Genomic DNA, 22115 nt, shown 5'->3' on the forward strand with positions numbered 1-22115 from the left:
GAGTGAAACTTCGTCTCAAAAAAAAAGAGTATTAACATCCCCCAGCCAAATTCACCAGGTGGGGGATGGGGCATCAACATGGTTATGGCTTCCACCTTCTTTGCGGTGGGAGTAGTTTTGTCCAACCTACGGTACAATTCACTTATTATTGCGCAGTGGTGATTTAGTCCTTCTTTGAATCCTTTTATTGACAGGATATACACTCCCTCAAGAAATAAGCCCATTCCTTTTGAGCACCTCTTGTAATTAGGAAGTGTCGTTTCTCTCTCTCTCTCTCTTTTTTTTTTTTTTTTTTTTTTTGACGCGGAGTCTCCCTGTGGCCCAGGCTGGAGTGCAATGGCGTGATCTCGGTTCACTGCAGCCTCCACCTCCCGGGGTCAAGCCGTTCTCCTGCCTCAGTCTCCCGAGTAGCTGGCATTACAGGCATGCGCCACCACACCTGGCTAATTTTTGTGTCTTTAGTAGAGACGGGGTTTCACCATTTTGGCCAGGCTAGTCTCGAACTCCTAACTTTGTGATCCACCTGCCTCGGCCTCCCAAAGTGATGGGATTACAGGTGTGAGCCACTGGGCCTAGTCAAGAAGTATCTTTTCTCTGTTCCTTCTCCCTCTACCCTCCTGGCCCTTCCTTCCTCGCCTTCTTCCTCCTTTCTTTTTCTCTTCCCTCTTCTTTCTGCCTTGTACCTCTTTTCTTGTTCCCTTCCAGGTCCTGCCAGCTCTGAGAACCTGAGATGCTGCTCCCCACCCCCTCTGCCCCACCCAAAAGGCACTACCCAGTCACTGACCATACCCTTGGAGAGCACAGTAGGTCTTTAGTGCAGTCGCCGGGCCAGCTGATTAGGAACCCAAACCCGATGGTCCTAACAACCCTGTGGGTTTTGCAGGATCTTTGGGAAGCAAAACCTTTTATCTAGGCCTTATGGCTTGGCCTTCTGGTCCATTAGCATCATCCATCAGTTCACCTGATTTCCATTAATAACCGCATCTAGAACCACATGAAACTCGAAATGGGTTGATCTGCTGTCTTGAGGCCCAGTTGGGCAGGTATGCGAGCCAAGGTGAAGGCTGGGCGCCGGGGGTGACTCTCGGGACCCGAAGCACACAAGCAGCCCACAAGGTTGGGGTCCTCGCCTGCAAGCCAGCGCGGCTACAGCTCCAGCCCGCACCGAGCCTCCTCGGACAGCGCGGCCGCTTTAAGAGAGGGGCGGGGCTCGGGTACAGGCAAGGCAGGGCCAGCCCACAAGGCTTCTTTTCCTTTTTGATCCATTCAAAAATTACTCATTGCAAATTCCCGGACCGCTAGGCGAGAAGAGGGAAGGGGGCGGAGGAAACAGGGCTACTGCAGGCGCAGCGCTGGGGGCAGCCGGGGGCCCGAGTGGCTGAGGCTGGTCCCGCAGCGGCTGCTCGCCGGCGTTCTGGCTCCTGTGGCCTCACCAGGAAGCGTCAGAGTCTCGACTCTGGGGAAGCTCGGAGCGCCGCCCCCGCCGCCGCCGCCTCCCGCCTGGCTCTGGGTCCCCGAGCCCCCTCCCCTGGCCCAGGCCGACTGCCTCCTCCTCCCCGGACGATCCGGCTTGGGCGCCGTCCCTGGTGATGGCTGGCCGCTGAGCCATGGCTCAGTACGGCCACCCCAGTCCGCTCGGCATGGCTGCGAGAGAAGAGCTGTACGGCAAAGTCACCCCCCGGAGGAACCGCCAGCAGCGCCCCGGCACCATCAAGCATGGATCCGCGCTGGACGTGCTCCTCTCCATGGGGTTCCCCAGAGCCCGCGCGTAAGTGGCCGGGCTCGCAGCCCTGGACGACCCCTCCCGCGCGCGCGGCCGGCCCTCGACTTCGCTCCGGCTCGCCTCCCAGCGCCTGCCGGACGGGCGGCGCGCTCCCCGCTGCTCGCGACCTGTTGGGGGCAGGATGGGTGCGCTGGCAGCCCGGGCGGGGGTGCCGGGAAAGACGCGGCGCGGGGGTGCTGGGCCGGGGCTTGCCTTGGGATGCCTAAAACTGGGAGACGAGGGCTCGGGGTTCGAGTCCCGGGTGCGGTGCCCGGCGTCCGGCCCTCGCGGGTGGAGCTCAGCGTTTCTCTAGCGCGCTCCCCAAGGTCTCTAGCGCCGAGCGCCTGGGTAGGCGGGGCCCCGCGCAATACTCGGGCATCCTCTCCGGCCGGAATACTGGGCTGGCCTGGGATCCTCCCGTGTCTGGGAAAGGGCGAGAGACTGCGGGACAGGGAGGCCGGCGTCCCGGTTGCAGCGGCTTCCAGCTCCGGATGTCGCTCTCCGGCTCGGTCTCCCCCTGGAGTAGGAGGAGCGGGAGCGTGGGTGTTGCTGCGTGTTCATTGATGGGGAGGATGGAATGAGAAAGAGAAGCGATCCCTCCAGGGGACCTGGGTTCTCGTCAGTGGTGACGGCAGCTCAGAAATCTGTGGGTGCCTGAGAGTAAGGAGGGGGAGCTGTTCTCCTTCATCCTTCCTCTAGGAGAGTGGGATAGGGGAGGGTAAGGAGAGCGCAGGTGGCTGCCCCTGGAGCCTGCTGGGGAGAGGCCTGGTTGCCAGCATAGGGCAGCGGTGGCCGGAGTCATCTTAGGCTGGTTGGCTCAAGTGTCAGGGGCTGGAACTCTTGACTAAGAGGAATCCAAGGCCCAGCGGCCGGGCCCTTCTCCCCTGGTTAACCCCTGGCGTGCAGATTTCTTACGTGGGGGCACAAGGCCTGGGTTCCGGTCGAGGCGAAGCTTCCTTGCATCTTTGAATTACATCACCTGTACAGGAGAGTTGGGCAAACTTTATCATAAAGGTCCAAGTAAATGAAAGTCCTTTTTATTTTTTTCCCCTCTCATTTTTTTTTCAGGTAATAACTTTATTTATTTTTTGAGACATAGTCTCGTTTTGTCGCCCAGGCTGGAGTGCATTGTGGCAACCTCATCTCGCTATAACCTCTGCCTCCCAGGTTTAAGTGATTCTCCCACCTTAGCCTCCTGAGTAGCTGGAACCACAGGCATGCGCCACCACGCCCAGCTAATTTTTGTATTTTTAGTAGAGATAAGATTTTGACACGTTGCCCAGGCTGGTCTCCAACTCCTGACCTCAGGTGCCTCCCAAAGTAATGGGATTACAGGCAATAACTGTAGGTCTCCCTTCCCTTGTCCCTGGGCAAACGTTGCTTATTCTTTACTAACTTGGTTTTGATCTCTTAATCAAAGTAAACCCTTGAATTTATTATTCTCCAGACTACTGGGACATGTTGGAGTGGCCTTAGAAGGCCCCAAAATGGACTGATGGTTTCTGCCTTCCACTCACTTCCTAATACGACTTCCTAATACCAGGGCTCCAGTTCTTAATACCAGAATTACAGGGAGAAAATGTGGATTCTGCAGGGGTGAGTCAGGTGCAGACGCTTCAAGTGAGGTCGTCAGTATGGATGAACAATGTGCACAGCTCTCCTTAAAAACTGGAGGTGGGGCTGGGTGCAGTGGCCCACGCCTGTAACCCCAGCACTTTGGGAGGCTGAGGCAGCTGGAATAGTTGTGGCCAGAAGTTCGAAATCAGACTGGCTAACATGGTGAAACCCCGTCTTTACTAAAAACACAAAAATTAGCTGGCTGTGGTGGTGCATGCCTGTAATTCCAGATTCTTGGGAGGCTGAGATAAGAGAATCTCTTGAGCCCTGTAGATGGAAGTTGCAATGAGCCAAGATCATGTTGTTGCACTCCAGCCTGGGTAACAGAGTGAGACTGTCTAAAACAAACAAACAAACAAACAAAAAACAAAATGAAAAACTGGAGGTGGGAGTGGGGAAGTCAGCTGGGGAATGCTGCAGAATTAGCATAGCCTCAGGCTACTGCCTTTTTTGAAATGAGGCCACCACTAAAAACCTAAATTGCTTAATTAAGAGAAGAAATACTTAACTGAACTCCTCAGACAGTCATCTTTGAGATTCAAATCAGCTTGAAGGGGACTTTTCTCCTGCACTGAGTCCAGGATGTCTTGCCACGTCCTGACAGATTAGCGTTAAGTGTCTAATTTTGGCTTGCGCAACCCCTGAGATCTCCTAATAGCTAGCATGTATTGAATACTTACTCTATACTGTTCTAAGTACTTATATCTTTATTACCCATTTTATCTTCCTAGTAACTCAATGAAGAAGGTACTACATGCTCATTTTGTGAACTGGGCAACTGAGGTTTAGAAAGGCTATATACTTTGCTTAAGGTCACAGCAGTAAGCAGTGAAGCTGGGATTCAAACCCCAGGTATTGTATCTGCACAGGGCAAGCCTCATACCACCTAGGGCCAGGATAGAAATAATGTAATGTGGGTAAAATGCTTAGAACAGTTCCTGGCACATAGTGAGCAATCGTGAAGTGTTAGTTACTTTATTAGCTTCCCATGGCTATAATGAATGGCCACAAACTGAGTGGCTTAGAACAACAGAAATTTATTCTCACAATTGTAGAGACCAGGAGTTGAAAATCAGTATCGCTGGGCTGAAATCGAGGTGTCAGCAGGGCTGCGGTCCCTCTGGAATCTCTAGGGCAATCGAGCCTCCGCCTCTTCTAGCTTCTGGTGGGGACTGGCATTCTTTGGCTTGTGGCTGCATGAGTCCAATCACTGCCTTTGTGGTCAAATTGCCTTTGTTTTCTGTGTCCAGTCTCCCTTGGCATGTCTCTCATGAGGATACATGTGGTTGTACTTAAGTCCCGCTTGGATAATCCAGCGTAATCTCCCCATCTCAAGACCATTATCTGCAAAGTCCTTTTTTTTTTTCTCTTAAAAAAAAAAAAAAAAAAAAAGGCAGCATTCACAGCTTCTAGGGATTAGGATAGGATGTGGGTGTCTTTTGGGGGATCATTATCCTATCACAGCTACTATTATATTACTACTAGCACTGCCCCTCTTTACCAAAGATGTAACAAGAGTAGGCCTGGAGAGAGGGAGGTTGGGTTTGCTACTCTTTTTCTTAAATTCTCTGCCTGGAAGGGAGTGAAGCTCTTGGAGGTCACCTGTGCAGTCAGACTCCCCCCACCCCCAGGTTTGCTTCCCTCCTTCACTTCAACCCAGAAAGGCTGATGCGGCAGGCCTTCCTTCTAATAACTTAGACCAGTATGAAAGGGGGCCATTGGAAACTTCAGAGAGCAGGCATTTAACTTCATCTTGAAGAGGTGAGAAGAAAGAGCAAGGGTGTCAGCCTTAGCTCATCAGAACCTTGTCTCTTGAGCTTTATGCCTGGAGGGCGGAGCATAATGAAAATCCAAAGCCTGGAAGAGCAGTGATGGTCTCCTGGGTCCAGAAGACTTGGATGTGATGCTTTAAGAAGGGGTGAGATGGTTGTTTCAAACCTGGCCCTTTTGACAGAGTGACAGTAGAGTGACAGGGCTGAAAGCTCTAGTTTCCTCTGTGGGTGTAACTGGGTCTGGTATTGTTTGGCAGCAAGAGGGGCACTCCGGCCAGACTCTTGGTAGGCTGACAGAGAGAGTTGAGGACAGCAAGGCCTGGCTCGATCCAGCCCATGCTGTGCTGTGGTCTTGCAAAAGTCATTTAGTCCCCTTGGGGCAATGCTAGTGCCCTCTGAGGGGAACGCCATTAATGAATGCAGGCTTGTTAAGTGCTTGACAGAGCTAAGAGGACCAGAGTATTGCAGGGCTGGCTCAAGCAGGGTGACCTCAGGGTGTGCTCTCTCCAGCTCTTTACTCCCTGGAGCTGGGCTAGGTTTTTTCCATCCTAATGTATGAACTTCATTCCAACTTAGACACAGCCATAGAAGAATCTGCCACATGGAGAAGTCTGAAAAGTGGCGATTTCATGGAGTGTGTGTGTGTGTGTGTGTGTGTGTGTGCAAATCCAAGTTAAGGAGGTGTTAAGGGAGGCATCAGGAAGGAAACCTTTCAAAGGGCCAAAATGGCCAATTACTTCCTTTTTTCTTTGCCCACTAGTACTTCCCCGTTTTAAGAGTTCTAAAAATAAGGGTCCAGCTTCCTTGATTGAGGCTAGTGAGGTTGGTTGGAAGGAAAAAAAAGAATGTGTTGAGGGCAAAGATCTGAGGAAGAGGAGTCCTCAGAGGCCAGGAGAGGGTCTGAGCCTGACACCAAAAACGGGATGGAACTCAGATCAGAGCCATCTCTTTGCACAGCTGGACCTGATGTCACAGCACTAACATCTCCCTGCTGGCCTCTGGTTTCTGGGGAGACAGGCTCTCAGCTCTTCTGTAGCTTGGGGCTGATGCTGGGCCTTGGAGCAAGTCACTGAATAATTGAATTAGGGGAGTCCTTGCTGATACAACCCTGACCGTTTTTTAATTTTTATTTTTTGAGGCTGCCGGTGGCTGGAACTTTGTCTACAGCAAATGGCTTTCTAATGTTTCCTAATGATTGAGAGATAATAGTCTTGGGAAAGACACTGTGGCAGGGGTCCAAGGTCCCAAGGTCTAGTCTAGTTACTGAGTGACACCTGCACTTTTTAGGTTTTCTGTTTAACCTCTTTTCCTTAATAGCTTCACCAGCTTCTGTGCATGGCAAGACCTGTCATATGTCATGGGGCTTTGCAAAGACAAAATGAGATCACGGACAGAAAAGAACTTGGGAAAGTTAAAGATAGGATCAGGACACAAGATGTGATGATGGCATTATTGTGTTGGATTGGAAGAAGGGAGAGGAGGGGGTTGGTGGCTGAGGTGTCTGGCGAGGATTTACATGTATTATTGGATTGTCCTTTTCTTTCTATTGAGGATATTTGAACAATGCCAAATTAAAGAGCAAGGCAGGGGCAGAAGGAAAGAGCTGGAATGAGAGCGCCTTTGACTTGGCTTTGGACAGTAAGCTGTGTTAGCTGTGCCTCACTGCCCAAAGATAAAAGCAGCTCCAAGTTGGCTGCATGAGGAGTTGAGAAGCCTCGTGTGTAGCCCATGAATTAAAGTATCTGGTTTCCCTGGCTTTCTCCAGCTTACCTGTTGGTTGACATTGGATCCTTTGAGAACACTTGGCCAATCCAACCTCTCTGAAATGTAGCTGGCTCTGGGGTGGGGGCTGCAGCTGCTTTCCCAGACTTGGATAGAAAGAGGAAAAAACTGGAACCACCTGGAGCTGAAGGGGTCTTATATGTGGGCCGGGCAAGGAAGCCTCTAATGTACCTGCTGTGACTGCACCCACACAACACGCCCTTCTATTTGTGTTATTGTACATTGTAAAAATTGCTCTTACGTGCATTAGATACCCCACAGCAGGCTTGTGAGGTAAAGCACACAATGTAGGCTTTGTTTTAAGATGAGACGGAGGCTTAGAGGAGCTCAGGATGTGTTATGGTCTCACAGTTGGTACGCAGGGACCATGTTGCCGTAATAGCCTCAGGCTAAACTGCAAGTTGTGTGAACTTTCCAGGCTGTGCAGAGGTCCTGGTTCAAAAAAAAAAAAAAAAAAAAAAAAAAAAGCCTTGATATGCTGTTTTTGTTTTTGTTTTTGAGACTGAGTTTTGCTCTTGCTGCCCAAGCTGGAGTGCAATGGCACGATCTTGGCTCACTGCAACCTCTGCCTCCTAGGTTCAAGTGATTCTCCTGCCTCAGTCTCCCAAGTAGCTGAGATTACAGGCGTGCGCCACCATGCCCAGCTAATTTTGTATTTTCAGTAGAGACAGAGTTTTACCATGTTGGTCAGGCTGGTCTCAAACGCCTGAACTCAAGTGATCTACCCGCCTTAGCCTCCCAAAGCACTGGGATTACTGTGCCTGGCCAATGTGCCTTTTTTAAACAAAACTTTGTTGAGTTATAACTTGTGTACAATCAGCTAAACCTATTTAAAGATTGATACATTTTGACAAAGGTACCTATGTGAACACCTACTATAGGACACAGTACATTCATTGCCCTTAAAACATTTCGTTTGTAACCCTTTGGAGTCAGTTCTCTCTCAGCCCCTAACCCCAGCAGCCACCAGTCTCTTTCTTTCACTGTATATTAGTTTGCATTTTCCAGATTGGCATGTAAGTCATACAGTGTATACTCTTGTACTTGGCTTCTTTCCTTCAGCGTATTTTTGAGACTCATCCTGCATGTATCAGTAGTTTATCTCTCTTAATTGCTGTGTAGACCTTGAGGTATTTGGATGTGCTAGTAGGGTAATTATAACCCCTTGCACATAGCTTCTATGAAAATTCCCTCTTATGCTCTAATTTCTTTCTTTCTTTCTTTTGAGACAGAGTCTCACTCTGTTGCCCAGGCTGGCACGGCAGTGGCACAATCTCAGCTCACTGCAAACTCCGTCTCCTGGGTTCAAGCAATTCTCCTGCCTCAGCCTCCCGAGTAGCTGGGAATACAGGTGCATGCCGCCATGCCTGGGTAATTTTTTTGTATTTTAGTAGAGATGGGGTTTCACCATGTTGTCCAGGCTGGCTGAGAACTCCTGAGCTCAGGCACTCCGCCTGCGCCTCCCAAAGTGCTGGGATTACAGGCATGAGCCACTGCTCCTGGCCTTATGCCCTAATTTCTAATAATACCTTAAGTTTTTAGACCACATTCAAGCTTGCCAAGCAGATTCACAAACATAATCACTATCAAGTCTCAGACATTGATAATGTAATGAGGAAACTGAGGTTTGGAAGATTAAGTGCTACAGAGATTGAAAAATATCCTGCCTCATGGCTCCATCCTGTGGCTTTGATCACCACCTGCTCCCCGCTCTCAGCGGCCTCAAACTCCAGCTGACTTTCAGGGAGTGGACAGTCATTCGCAGAGCTAAAGGCTTTGCTTTACAAAGAGGCAGCAAATGTAGGGAATCCTATGTCTCCCACCAGCTTTGCTCTGGCAGATGATGGTGTGGTGGTGCTATCAGTGCCTCCCTGATCCCATCAGGCGTCAGACTGTGTAGGGCTGTCTCCTTACTTGGCCATCCAGAAGCTGAAGAGTCCCCATTATTATCTGCCCCATCCATCCTGCTCTGATAGACAGAGATCTGAACTTGTGGCAGCCTGGCCTTGAATTCCAGCTCTGCCTCTTACCAGCTGAGTGACTGACTTTGCAAAAGTTGCTGAACACACTAAGCCTCAATTTTCCTGTCTGTACAATGCAGACAATAACGGTGCTTACCTTGAAGGATCTTTGTGAGAGAAGGGTGCCAAGCCACGCAAACAACTGGAGAGCGCCTGGCATTGGGCACACCCTCAGTAATGCGGTAGGTAATTAGTGCCACTCAAGTGGCGATGTCACTCCACATGGCTCCCTCTGTGGTTTGGTTCCCTGGTCGCCTTCCACTTTTACGGTTCTCTGCTCCTCACTGAGCTCTGGGCATAAGGCGGTAAGGTGGGGCAGAGGCCAGTGATGCTTTAGACCTGGCAACTGCATTCTGCTCTCTGTGCCTCTCCCTCTAGGGTGCCCAGAGGGGTGTGGGGTCCGAGGAAAAGCAGACCCGGGTCAGAGTGAGCACCGCCCAAGTTGCTGACTATAATAAATGGCAGAGTTTGCAGACTGGAAGGGGTACCATATGGCTGTCTTCTGATTACTTTCAAACGGAATCAGACTCAAGCCTCAGAGAGAGAGTGGGGAGAAAAAAACACACTCAAGAATGGATCCTCTGCACGGTGACAGTCACAGCCAAGCAGGGTGCAGAGCCATGGCCGGGAGAATGAGATGCCTCCGGTCCTCATTGAACTGAACACTTTTGTCTTCTTCATAGATGGATTCTCCCAGGGCCACTTTGTATTTGCCCAAAGGCTTACGGAGAATCTGGTTTTTCTGTTTTCCCTGGAGGATGGGTGGGCAGATGGGGCAGTGCTCGCAGTCCTCTGGACCCTCTGCAGGGGGCCCTGGGTATGTGACAGGTGATCCCTTTTCTTGTTTCATCTTGCTCGTATCCCTGTTTTCCTCGTGACTTTACAGTCAGGCTCTTTGCCACCTACTAGCTGTGACTGTGAGGGCTATGGTCAGGTGTCCTAGCTGAATATCCAGAACCTGAGCTCCTACTGTGCATACAGCACCCTGCTAAATTCTGTGCAGTCCTCTGGAGGAAAAGGGTAAATGTCAGGTTTTCCCATCTGGCACTCTGAAGTCAGCTGCTCTTTTGAGCTGGCTGCATGTTCTCCATAGAGACCCTTGGAGTGGTAGGCCTGCCTTTTTGAAGCCTGTGTGAACATAGCTCTGCAGAGAGTCCAAAGGTTTGGATTCTGTGCACAGCCCACATGGAGCCTGGTGGTAGCACACTATGAGGCAAGCTAGGTCTTCCTTCGTTCAAACCCTGGCTTTGTGATGTCACTCTACTCTCATCTATTGGCTGCTTGGACTCACATGCATCCTTTTCCTTCCCAGGCGTCAGTGGTCCCAACTGTAAAGGGGGTTGATGTCAGCCACCTCTGAGATCCCTTGCAATTCTGACAGCTGGATCCAGGGCGACATGGACAGTGTGTATGTGTGTGTTTTTGCTTTGTTTTTGGTTTTGAGACATGGTCTTGCTGTGTCACCCAGGCTGGAGTGCAGTTGTGTAATTATGGATCACTGTAGCCTTCACCTCCCAGGCTCATGTGATCCTGCCACCTCAGCCTCAGGAGTAGCCGGGATGACAGATGTGTGCCACCGTGCCTGGCTAATTTTTTTTATTTCTTTGTAGAGATGGGGTTTTGTCATGTTACCCAGGCTGGTCTTAACTCCTGAGCTCCAGCAATTTGCCAGCCGTGGCCTCCCAAAGTGCTGGGATTACAGGTGTGAGCCACTGCACCCAGCTCAAGTGTGTGTTTCACTCTGTCTTCCAGGCTATAGTGCAGTAGCACGATCCTAGCTCATTGCAGCTTTGAACACTTGGCCTTTAGTCAGCCTCTGCCTCAGGATGAGGATGTGAGACTTACATCTGAACAGTGAGACCTACAGGTGTGCCCCACAACACCTGGATAATTTTTAAATTTTATTTTATTTTTATTTTTGTAGAGATGGGGGTCTCACTACATTGCCAAGGCTTGTCTCGAACTCCTGGGCTCAAGCGATCCACTCGCCTGCTGGGATTACAGGCATGAGCCCCTGTGCCCAGCCTGGACCAGTGTTTTTGAACAGCATGAGAATACTCTCCCTGCTTCATGTGTGTGCTTCTCTGATCCAGAGCGTTTGGCTTTTCTGTTCCTGTTTTTTTTTTTTTTTTTTTTTTTTTTTTTTTTTTTTCCCACAGTGCTTTATGGTCAAATTATTTTCCTCTCTCTTTAAAGAAAACTCTTCAGGTGACTGTTGATATTCTAGAGAGTAAATAAACAGAAAGGAAGAAAGATACAAGGCAATTACAGCAGTGGGGAACCGTTTGCTAGTATGTAACAGTGTAATTCTCAAATTGGTACAAAACAAAAACAAACAATTTGTTTTCCTGCAAAATGCAACCCAAGTGGTAGTTAAATAAGAAGAGGGGACTGCCTTGAACCCAGCACCTGGGGTAGATAGATTGCTCATGAGCACCTTTTCAATTAAAGGGACATCTTCCCTTCTGTGGAGTCACCAGCTGTTTGTGTGACAGTTCCCATTGTGCCCCCGCCCCTGCGGAAGCATAGACATTCTTGTGCATAAAGCAACTGCAGCAGTGAACTCCACCAGGACCGAGGCTGTTCCCACACAGAGTGGGAAGCTGAAAGAAGCGGCACTGTAGCCACTCACGGCAGTCTGGAAAATGCCAGGGGGCAGCCGACAGCACAGATGGCAGAGGCGGCTGGATGCTTCCGGTTTCTTTCAGGTTTTGTTGGACGAACCTTCCCGGTGAATCAGGTAGCAGGAGTGTTTAGAATCCTACTTCCACGTTGATGGTGCTCCATTCAAAAACATTTGCTGAGAGCGTTCGCTCCCTAAATGTTTATTTCTTCACATTGGCTAGGGAGCACTTAGAGAGAAGGGAGGAAATCTGCCTCAGTGGCTGCTTCTGTGGACAGTCTAGGCAGACACAGACACAGGCAGAATGATGCGGGGTTTCTGGCATTCTCAGCCAGTGGCATCTGCAGTTTCGGTTTGAACCAACTTTTCCTTGAATTTCCTGCTTGCTCATTTCTTTCTCCTCTTTTTCCCTAATCAGATTTTATCCATTCTAGATAACTAGTTCCACTGTAACGCATCTGGCTCCTCTTCCCTTCTTTTCACTTTCCCTTCCTCTCCTCTTTCACTCTTCTCATCTCTTCTGCCACAAGCCCTATGAAGCTTTACCCTGTGAAGCGAGCCAGGCTAAGGAGATTACCCCGAATCACCTTCAGAGATGCACAGTGATCAGCCATTTTCTCCATGGCAAGTTCCCTGGTAATGCCATTCTTTTCTTTTCTTTTCTTCTTCTTCTTCTTTTTTTTTTTTTTTTTTAAGAGTCTCACTCTGTCACCCAAGCTGGAGTGCAGTGTTGCGATCTCAGCTCACTGCAACCTCTGCCTCCTGGGTTCAAGCGATTCTCCTGCCTCAGCTTCCAGAGTAGCTGGGATTACAGGCATGTGCCACCACACCTGGCTAATTTTTGTATTTTTGGTAGAGATGGGGTTTCGCCACATTGGGCAGACTGGGCTCGAACTCCTGACCTCAGGTGATCTGCTCACCTCAACATCCCAAAGTGCTGGGATTACAGGTGTGAGCCACTACACCCAGCCCATTCTTTCTATCTCTCTCTATTTATGTATGTATATGATGTACAGACGCTTCACACATTTGTGTGCAACTTTAATATTCTATTATAACAGGAGTCGAGAGTATAAAGATAATTAGATATAATCTCCATCCTCAGGAAACTGGCGATCTAGAGTGGAAGATAGACGATTATGATAAAAGCGTGGTAAATGTGGCACAAGAGACAAAGACGGAAGACGCATCCGTGTGGGAGGGTTAGGGTCATAAACCAGACACGGACACATGATTATATCTGCAGCACCAATAAGACAGGAGCAATACTCTTCAGTTTGAGAAGAGAGGAAAAAGTCTGGGAAGGCCAACATATAGTTCAAATGATTTAATAGTACACCCCAAGCGGAATATTCTGCTTGGAAGAAACCTCCAGAGGTAGTTACTCAGAAACCTCTAGCTGGAATTGCTAGTAGGGCTCATCTCATCCAGTACACTTTTTCTTTTCTTTTCTTTTTTTTTTTTTTGAGACAGAGTTTCGCTCTTCGTACCCAGGCTGGAGTGCAATGGCGCCATCTCGGCTCACCGCAACCCCCGCCTCCTGGGTTCAGGCAACTCTCCTGCCTCAGCTTCCTGAGTAACTGGGATTACAGGCACACGCCACCATGCCCAGCTAATTTTTTGTATTTTTAGTAGAGACGGGGTTTCACTATGTTGACCAGGATGGTCTCGATCTCTTGACCTCGTGATCCACCCGCCTCGGCCTCCCAAAGTGCTGGGATTACAGGATTGAGCCACTGCGCCCGGCGAGTACCCTTTTTCTTTACACTTCAGTAAAATGAGACCAGAAAATGAAGTGATACTTTCAGGATCCCATACGGCTCGTCTGTGATAGAAACCAGAGCTTAGTCTTCTCAGTTGAGACTGTGGTTTCTTTTTTCCACACCAGGCTGCTTCTCTGAGTCCAGGCACCTACAGACAGCTTTCTCCCCTTCCCCTCCCCTCTCTTCCCTTCCCCTCCCCTCCCCTCCCTTTCTTTCCTTCCCTCCCTCTCTCTCTCCTTCTCTCCTTCCTTCCTTCCTTTCTCTTTCTTTCTTTCTAGTTTTGTTCTTGTTTCCTAGGCTGAAGTGCAGTGGTGAGGTCTTAGCTCACTGCAACCTCCGCCTCCCAGGTTCAAGCGATTCTCCTGCCTCCGCCTCCCAAGCAGCTGGGATGACAGGCACCTGCCACCATGCCAGGCTAATTTTTTTTTGTATTTTTAGTGGAGATGGGGTTTCAACATGTTGACCAGGCTGGTCTCCAACTCCTGACCTCAGGTGATCCTACCGCCTTGGTGTGAGGATCCGAAAAGTGCTGGGATTATAGGCGTGAGCCACCACTCCTAGCTAAGACAGCTTTCTAATAAGGTTTTGGCTGTTTTCTGGAGAAATGCATTGGAGGTTTTTTGTCTGAATTAGCCTTTTCATATGGTTTCTCTGTCTTTTCCTTTTGTTCCTTTCCTGCTGCTGGCCTTTTGTTTGCATCTCAGCCCGTAGAAGACTAACCTGACTGTGGGCCATGGGAGTGGTCACCTCTCTAGGTGGGTGGGATGCTTGAGTGAGAAAGTGCCACTTGCACCAGTGATAGGATATTGAAGGGATTGACAGTGGTCTCAGTCACCCATCCATGAAGGTAAGAACAAGCCATATTCTGCTATAGCAGAAAGAAAATTGGCCTTAGAGAAAAAAGACTCGGCTCAAGTCCTGGATCTGTCACTTTCTGCGGATGTGGTTTTGAGCATTATTTCTATAGGTGGTTGCATCAAAATGAGGCAATGGATATAAAAGTAATAAAAACCACAAAAAGTCATGTACAGGCAAAGTGATACTATTATTTGTTACCAACAATTGGGTCCCAGTACTTTGAGGCTCTCCCAGAAAGCCTGTGGACTGTTGATTTTGTATGATGTTTAGTGGGTTATTCTAGTCTTCTTCCTTGCCAAGCACCATGGTTTCAGAGAGGCTAATTCCATCAGGGTGAGGAACAGAAGGAGTCACTCGAGAAGCCATCTCCAGCAGAGTAAACACATCCTTCTGGAAGCTTAAATTTTCACTTTTATCTCTTTTGGGAAGTAGGGACATGAGTCATAATGAGTTAGCAAGTGACTTTTGTGAAATACAGGAGGCTTTGTGAAATGCAGCAAATATAGCCAAAAGCATGTGTAGTAGCTTCCTGTGGCTGCTCTTACAAATTACTATGAATTCCGTGGCTTACAAAACACACATGTATTCACATTTATTCAGCTGGGAAGTCAGAAGTCTGAAATGGGTATCATGGGCTAATGTCAATGAGTCAATAGAACTGTGTTCTTCCTGGGAAGAATGTGTTTCCTTGACTTTCTTCTAGAGTCCGCCTGCATCCCTTCGCTAGTGGCCCCTTCCTCCTCCATCTTCAAATACATCACTCCAAGTCTTACTCGTCACCATCACCTCCCCTCTCTGTCTCTGACTCTCCTGCCTCACTCTTTTCCTTGTAAGGAACCTAATGATTGTATCTTCCCAACTCAAGCTTTTTAGCTGAATCACATCTGCAAAGTCCCTTTTGCCATGCAAGGTCACGTAGTCACAGGGTCTGCAGATCAGGACATGGACAGCTTTGGCATCTATTATTCTGTCAGCCATGGCATGTGCTTGTGTAAGTGCTTGGTCTGCCTTTCTCCTGCGTTCATGACATTTCTGTTGCTAACTTGTTACCCTTACCATTCCCAACCCAAGCACCAAGTATTCATAGCTAACATTCACTGGGTACCTACTGTGTGCCAGACAATATTTTAAACACTTTACATATGTATTACTTTGTTTATTCATGATAACAACCCTATGAGGTAGGAACTATTATTATACTCATTTCACAGATGAGAAAACTGAAGCACAGAGCTTTTAACTTACCCAACATCACACAGCTACAAAGTGGTAGAAACCAGGATGCAAACCCCAGGCAGTCAACTCCTCACTCAAGAGTTCTTAGTCAGCACCCATGGTATTGGCATGTGGCTGGCGTTCAGTAAGGTTTGACGGATAGCAGAAGGAAGGAAACTTGAGATCCAAATGCATGATGTGAAGTCCCTAGATTACACAGAACGGGGGTCAGGAGGGCAACCCGACTTGCCCATTGGTTTGGTCTTTGACTTGGCCCCAGCTAAATGCCATGTGGTTGGCTGTCTAGAGATGTGATCTGGAGTTGGAAAGATGTTATCACACTTTCTGGAAGAGTGTGTATGTTTCTGAGTGTAAATTTGTGTGTGTGTATGTGTATATACACCCTGCCCATCTCAGCTCCCAGCTGTGAGAAGATGGGCGCAGGATCGTACTTACGAGTCACAGAGCACCAGGTCTCTGCCAACCACCTATCCTAGCCTCCACCTGCTGCTGCCAGATGAACCTCCGTGGTAGAAATAGGGAGCATGTTCCTATTCTGTGGTGTCAAGAAGGGGCTCCTGGGGCAGAATGCACATGGTGTGTTTGGTACTTGAGTGTATGATCAAACTGATGTACTTTCAAATTCCTACTCCACTTAGGTTACTAGATCCCTCTAAGCTCAGTTATGTCTCCTGATAAATGAAGGTAACCGTCTGTGCCTCAAGGAATTGTTACAATGATTAGATGAGATAGTACATGTAAGAATGAAGGCCGGGCTCGGTGGCTCACGCCTGTAATCCCAGCACTTTGGGAGGCCGAGGTGAGCAGATCATGAGGTGAAGAGATCAAGACCATCCTGGCCAACGTGGTGAAAACCCGTCTCTACTAAAAAAAATACAAAAATTAGCTGGGCATGGTGGTGAGGACCTGTAGTCCCAGCTACGCAGGAGGCTGAGGCAGGAGAATTGCTTAAACTCGGGAGGTGGAGGTTGCAGTGAGCCAAGATTGCATCACTGCACTCCAGCATGGCGCCTGGCGACAAAGCAAGACTCTGTCTCAAAAAAAAAAAAAAAGAATGGTGAGTATAGAGTCTGACCTTAAGTGCAGATAAATTGAAGGTATGGTGGTTGGGCTCACAGTGTTGAGTACAGATGGGGACTCTGGGTATGTTAATAAGCTATTCTAAGTCTTTTGGTAAGAGTATGTTTCTGAGTTTCCTCCCCAACCTATTCAAGACCTGGAACCTAGGAAAAATTTAGTATTAGTTTATTCATTTGTTTGTTTATTGAGACCAAGCTCTGTTGCCCAGGCTGTAGTTCAATGGCGGGATTGTGGCCATCTGCAATCTCTGTCTCCCAGGTTCAAGTGATACTCCTCCCCTTGCCTCCCGAGTAGCTGAGATTACAGATGTGCTCCACCACGCCTGGCTAATTTTTTGTATTTTTAGTAAAAACAGGGTTTCGCCACGTTGGCCAGGCTGATCTCGAACTCCTGACCTCAGGTGATCTGCCCACCTCGGCCTCCCAAAGTGCTGGGATTACAGGTGTCAGCCATCACACCCTGGTAGTAGAAATAAATAATTTAAATAGCATTCAGTTTGTGTGATGAGTGTTCTGAGGAGGGGCACAGAGATGCTGGGAGCTGGCTTAGGAGTGTGGAGCGGTGCTCCTCCTCAGTGTGCAGTGGGAGCCGCTGGGGCAGCTTCTGCCTGGCCTTCTGCCTGGCCTCGCAAGTTCAGAGCTGCTGTCTTGTCAATTTAAATCCGTGGGCTAGGCGCAGTGGCTCATGCCTGTAATCCCAGTGCTTTGGGAGGCTGAGGCAGGCAGATTGCTTGAGGCCAGGAGTTTGAGAAGCCTGGGCAACATGGCAGAATCGCTACAAAAAATGCATAAAAATTAACCAGCATGGTGGTGCACACCTGTAATCCCAGCTACTAGGGAGGCTGAGGTGGGAAGATCACCTGAGCCTGGGAAAAGCGAGGCTACAGTGAGCTGTGATGACACCACTGCACTCCAGCCTGGGTGACAGAGCAAGACTGTCTCAGAAAAGAGAAGAATCCATAACACATCAGCAGTGCAGTGGTAATAACAGAAGTTCCCTGTGGGAACTTCTAGGTAGGTCTTGAAAATCCACCGATCAATTAAGATGACTCTCCCGGGATGTCAGGCCTCAGACCTGCAGCAACTTTTCTACATCAAGATGGAGGAAAATATCTGAAGTTCTTATCTTCCTCCAAACGTAAGACCACAGGCCCACAAATGGAAGGCTGAACAGACAGCTGCGTCCCCTTGCTGTCTGGCCGCCTCAGGCGCCACAGATCTCCCGGTATCACTTTATCCATCAGGCCTTGGCAGGGAGGCCGCAAGTGGGCTGTCCTGTTCCGGCCTGCGGCTGCCAGCCCTGCAGACCAGTGGAGCAGGAGATGGGCCTCAGAGGAAGAGCGGCAGGACACCAGGAAAACCGCCTCGGCGAGATGGCCCGCATGGTGCGTGACTGGTGAAGGCTTTCGAATGGGATGAGTCCCAGGGGACGTGAGTAAACAGACGGCTGCTGTTTGCTGTGCAGCTGGCTCCAAAGGATGTGAGGATGGAATCTCAGTATTTGAAGTTTTTTTGTTTTGTTTTTTTTTTTTGTTGTTGTTTGGTTTTTTAATGTTCTCTTTCCATCTTCTGCATTCTGGGCACCAGCCGCTGTCCTTCTGGGTTGTCCTGGGAAACAGGTCGTCCGGGGCTACCGATGTTTAGTCTGGAGAAGACATGCAGAGATAAGGAAGGTGTTGAGGCAGGGTGGAACCAGGGTCCTGTTAGTCCAACAAAAATTTACTGAGCAGTGACTTTGTGCCAGGCATCTGGGACTGTGCCACATTCTGAAGGTACAATCATGAATGAGACCTTGACCACAAGGAGTGCACAACCTCTTAGAGAAGACAGACTCAAGCGCATGACTTCAACATAATGTGATATGATAGAGAGGGAGGGAGGGTATCTCTCCTCTGATAGTGAAAGGGCTGTCATCTGAAAAGCAGATGTCTATTTTGTCAACTTTTTTTTCTCCCTGTCACCCAGGCTGGGGTGCAGTGGTACAATCTCGGCTCACTGCACTCTCGGGTTCAAGTGATTCTTCTGCCTCAACCTCCTGTGTAGCTGGGTGTGCACTACCACACCCAGCTAATTTTTGTGTTTTTAGTAGAGATGGGGGGGGTTTCATCATGTTGGCCAGGCTGGTCTCGAACTCCTGACCTCAGGTGGTCTGCCTGTTTCGGCCACCCAAAGTGTTGGGATTATAGGCATGAGCCGCCATGGCTGGCCTATTTTGTGAACTTTAGTGAGTGGTTATAATTGCTGGGGGCAGGGTCAGATTTCAGTTCACAAGAAAAAACTTTTGGAAACCATTGGCCCGAGTACAGATGCTTGACCTCCTCAGGGAATGTTTTCTCTGGTTCTGGGTGAGCGCAGCAGAGCTTCCTGATTAGCCTCCTCAGAAGGACCCAAGTATTATGTGTTGGAGTCAAGAGCAAACCTGAAGTCCCTGGGGGACCAGCTAGGCCAGCCCGCAGGAGGGACATGGCCTCTGGGGGTGTCCTTTATGGATCAGCTTCTGGATAGCTGCTTTCATAGGCATGATTCCCAGGTTGGTTAGGGATGGAGTATTCATACCCCAGGGCTGAGGGGATGTGCAGTGATGAACTGATGGAATTGAGCAGTGGCCTCAGGAGAGATGAGCCTTCAGCATTTGCTGGTTGAGCAAGCATTCACTGGTTTGTACCCGCCACTGGCCTCTGGGCATGTGATGGTGAGTGGCGCTCAGCATTTTGGGCAGGGGTTAGTGCTGAGAGAGGCCACAGCAAAGGAGATGGGAACCCGTGTAACCGAGCCAGGGCAGAACAGCCACCTTAGGAGGAAGAAAAGGAACTGTTGAACTGGCATCAGGCACTTGAGGCTCAGGAGGATTTGAATTTGTAACAGAGTTAGTAGGCTGAAGTTTTCAGCAGTAAGAGGAATGGCCTCAGGCAGCCTTTAACTCCTTACCATAGAAAGTTCCAGAAAGGCTGGTGCTCTTTCTATTGTCACTGCAATTTCTGATAATGGAGAGAATGTGTATTGCAACACTTGTTGCTAAAGAGTCCAAGGTTATTTCCTTGTTTGGTCCTCTTTGTTCTGGAATTGCTCTTTCTGCAGAGGGGGTTTTCTACTTTAAAAGAGAAAGAAAATCATGATGAAGGAAGTACTTGCAAATTTCTTCAGCCTTTCTCAGTTTACTGCTGGACTCCTGCCAGAATATCAGAGTATCTTTTTAGAGCTGCGTATCAAGGGTTTAGGATGCCTCTTTTTCTTCCTTCCACTAATTTCCTGTCAATAGGGCTTTGTTGTTGTTTTTCCCCACACATATTTATCAAGTATGTGCTCTGTTAGGATCACAAGGAACAGATATGGATAAAGAATGAGCTGCCACCTGGGTGCTCCCAGTCTAGTAGGGGAGACAAAAATAAAAATTAAATTAAAATTAAAAAAAAAAACAAATAAGTATATAGCAGTCTGCTAAGTGCACACAAACACAGAGATGTAAATGGTGCTATGGAATCATGAAGGAGCTAGTGAATAACTCCAATCGGGGGCCCCTCATTCCTCTGAAGAGCTGGATGTTGTCAGGTGAATTCCTATTAGATTCTCAAAAGTGTTGGAGGTAAATACCATTGAGTCATCTCTTAGGTGCCAGTCATAAACCATGGCACCTTACAAACATTGTCTTCTTACTCAGCACAGCAAACCTCTGCAGTTAGTTTTTTTTTCTTTTTTTTCTTTTCTTTTTTTTTTTTTTTTAATAGACTCTCTGCTCTGTGGCCCAGGCTGGAGCGCAGTGGCGCAATCTCGGCTCACTGCAATGCCTGCCTCTTGGGTTCAAGCGATTCTCCCATCTCAGCCTCCTGAGGATCTGGGATCACAAGCATGCACCACTACACCAGGCTAATTTTTGTATTTTTAGTAGAGATGGGGTTTCTCCATGTTGGCTAGGATGGTCTCGAACTCCTGACCTCAGGTGACCTGTCCGTTCGCCTCAGCCTCCCAAAGTGCTAGGATTACAGGCATAAGCCACTGCACCCAGCCTGCAGTTGGTATTAATAAACCCATTTTACAGATGAGGAAACTGCTTAATAATTAAGCATGCACCGTGATGAAGTGGCAGAGCTGGGTCCCTAACACAAGTTTTCCTGGCTCTGAAAACCTTTCATTAGATACATGTTTACAGTGCCTTGCTGGTTTATTTTTATTCCTGGATCACAGCTTTAAACTTGCACACAGAGCTCTAGCACCCTGACTGGCAAATAAGCATTAACTGGCAACGCAGCCAGCTGCTGTTTCCTGTGTTTAGAGACCACATTGCAGGAAAGTGTTTTAAGAGTTGTTTTGAGTGTTGGTTCTGTTCCTCTCTGTGAAAGTGTGGATGCTGTTCTGAGAAAGAGAAAGGTGACACAGATGCTCAGTGTTCTGTGGCGGTTCCCATTTGGTGGGGATTTGGAGAGGAATTTAGATGTCACTGGATGAGATCAGAGTCTTTGCTCTGTTTGGTTTGAGACCATGTGGCATCATGAAATCAATGGACTGTGAGGTCAAAGTTTAGACCTAGCTCAGCCGCTGACCTGTCCTGTGACTTTGGGTAAGACAGTTTATGTCTGCCTTGCCCATCTGTGCAATTTAGTTCTTCAGAGCTGCAAGGAGCACCTCTGAGGAGCCAAGCACTGTCGGTCCATGGCCCCCAGAGATAAACAGGATGTAATCCTGGCTCCAGTGAATTCCTGAGATTAGGAAGTGGGTAGACACATGAACAGTAGACAATCACAAAACAAGGAGGTACCTGCTGACGGCGGAGCCCATTTTCCTCCAGTTTGCAGCGGACCATGTTGGAACTGCAGGGTATTTGGAACTTCTTTTTTTTTTTTTTTGAGACGGAGTTTCGCTCTTGTTACCCAGGCTGGAGTGCAATGGCGCGGTCTCGGCTCACCGCAACCTCCACCTCCTGGGTTCAGGCAATTCTCCTGCCTCAGCCTCCTGAGTAGCTGGGATGACAGACACGCGCCACCACGCCCAGCTAATTTTTTGTATTCTTAGTAGAGACAGGGTTTCACCATGTTGACCAGGACGGTCTCAATCTCTTGACCTCGTGATCCACCCGCCTCAGCCTCCCAAAGTGCTGGGATTACAGGTGTGAGCCACCGCGCCTGGCCTGGAACTTCTTTATAATTAAGTAGAGAGAGAGTGAGAGCTTACATTTGTTGTGAACCTACTATGTGTAATTTTACTCTTTTCTCAATCCTGAGGAAAGTAGTAAGCAGTACTTTTGTTTTATAAATGAGAAAAGCAAGACAGATACATTAGAGGATTTATCCCACTCCGAAGTGACTGTGCCAATGCACATACATCCATCTGGCTTTAGATCCCTCAACTTTCCCACCTCACCCTAACAGCCCTTGCAAAATTCCATTAAAACATTTTTTTGGCTGGGCGTAGTGGCTCACACCTGTAATCTCAGCACTTTTGAGAGGCCAAGGTAAGAGGATTGCTTTGAGCCCAGGAGTTTGAGACCAGCCTGGGCAACAAGGCAAAACTCTGTCTCTACTTAAAAAAAAAAAAAAAAAAAAAAAAAAAATATATATATATATATATATATATATATATATATATATATATATATATAAAACTGGCT

The 22115-nt window shown here is 48.5% G+C and overlaps 1 protein-coding gene across 2 annotated transcripts in view; it reads left to right on the plus strand.

Annotated features, from left to right (window-relative positions):
- The first annotated feature begins 1257 nt into the window (after positions 1–1257).
- The window catches only part of UBASH3B (ubiquitin associated and SH3 domain containing B), a 170157-nt gene continuing 149299 nt past the window's right edge, over positions 1258–22115 (plus strand). The window contains exon 1 of one of the 2 annotated variants that reach the window (XM_003923583.3): positions 1258–1768. In XM_003923583.3, coding sequence (XP_003923632.1) covers positions 1608–1768 — 161 coding nt within the window. In that variant the 5' untranslated portion in view covers positions 1258–1607. The remainder of the gene's footprint in view (positions 1769–22115) is intronic. The other variant, XM_039471376.2, reaches the window with a different exon arrangement.

This window comes from Saimiri boliviensis, chromosome 6 (assembly GCF_048565385.1).
Source record: "Saimiri boliviensis isolate mSaiBol1 chromosome 6, mSaiBol1.pri, whole genome shotgun sequence".
Taxonomy (NCBI): domain Eukaryota; kingdom Metazoa; phylum Chordata; class Mammalia; order Primates; family Cebidae; genus Saimiri; species Saimiri boliviensis.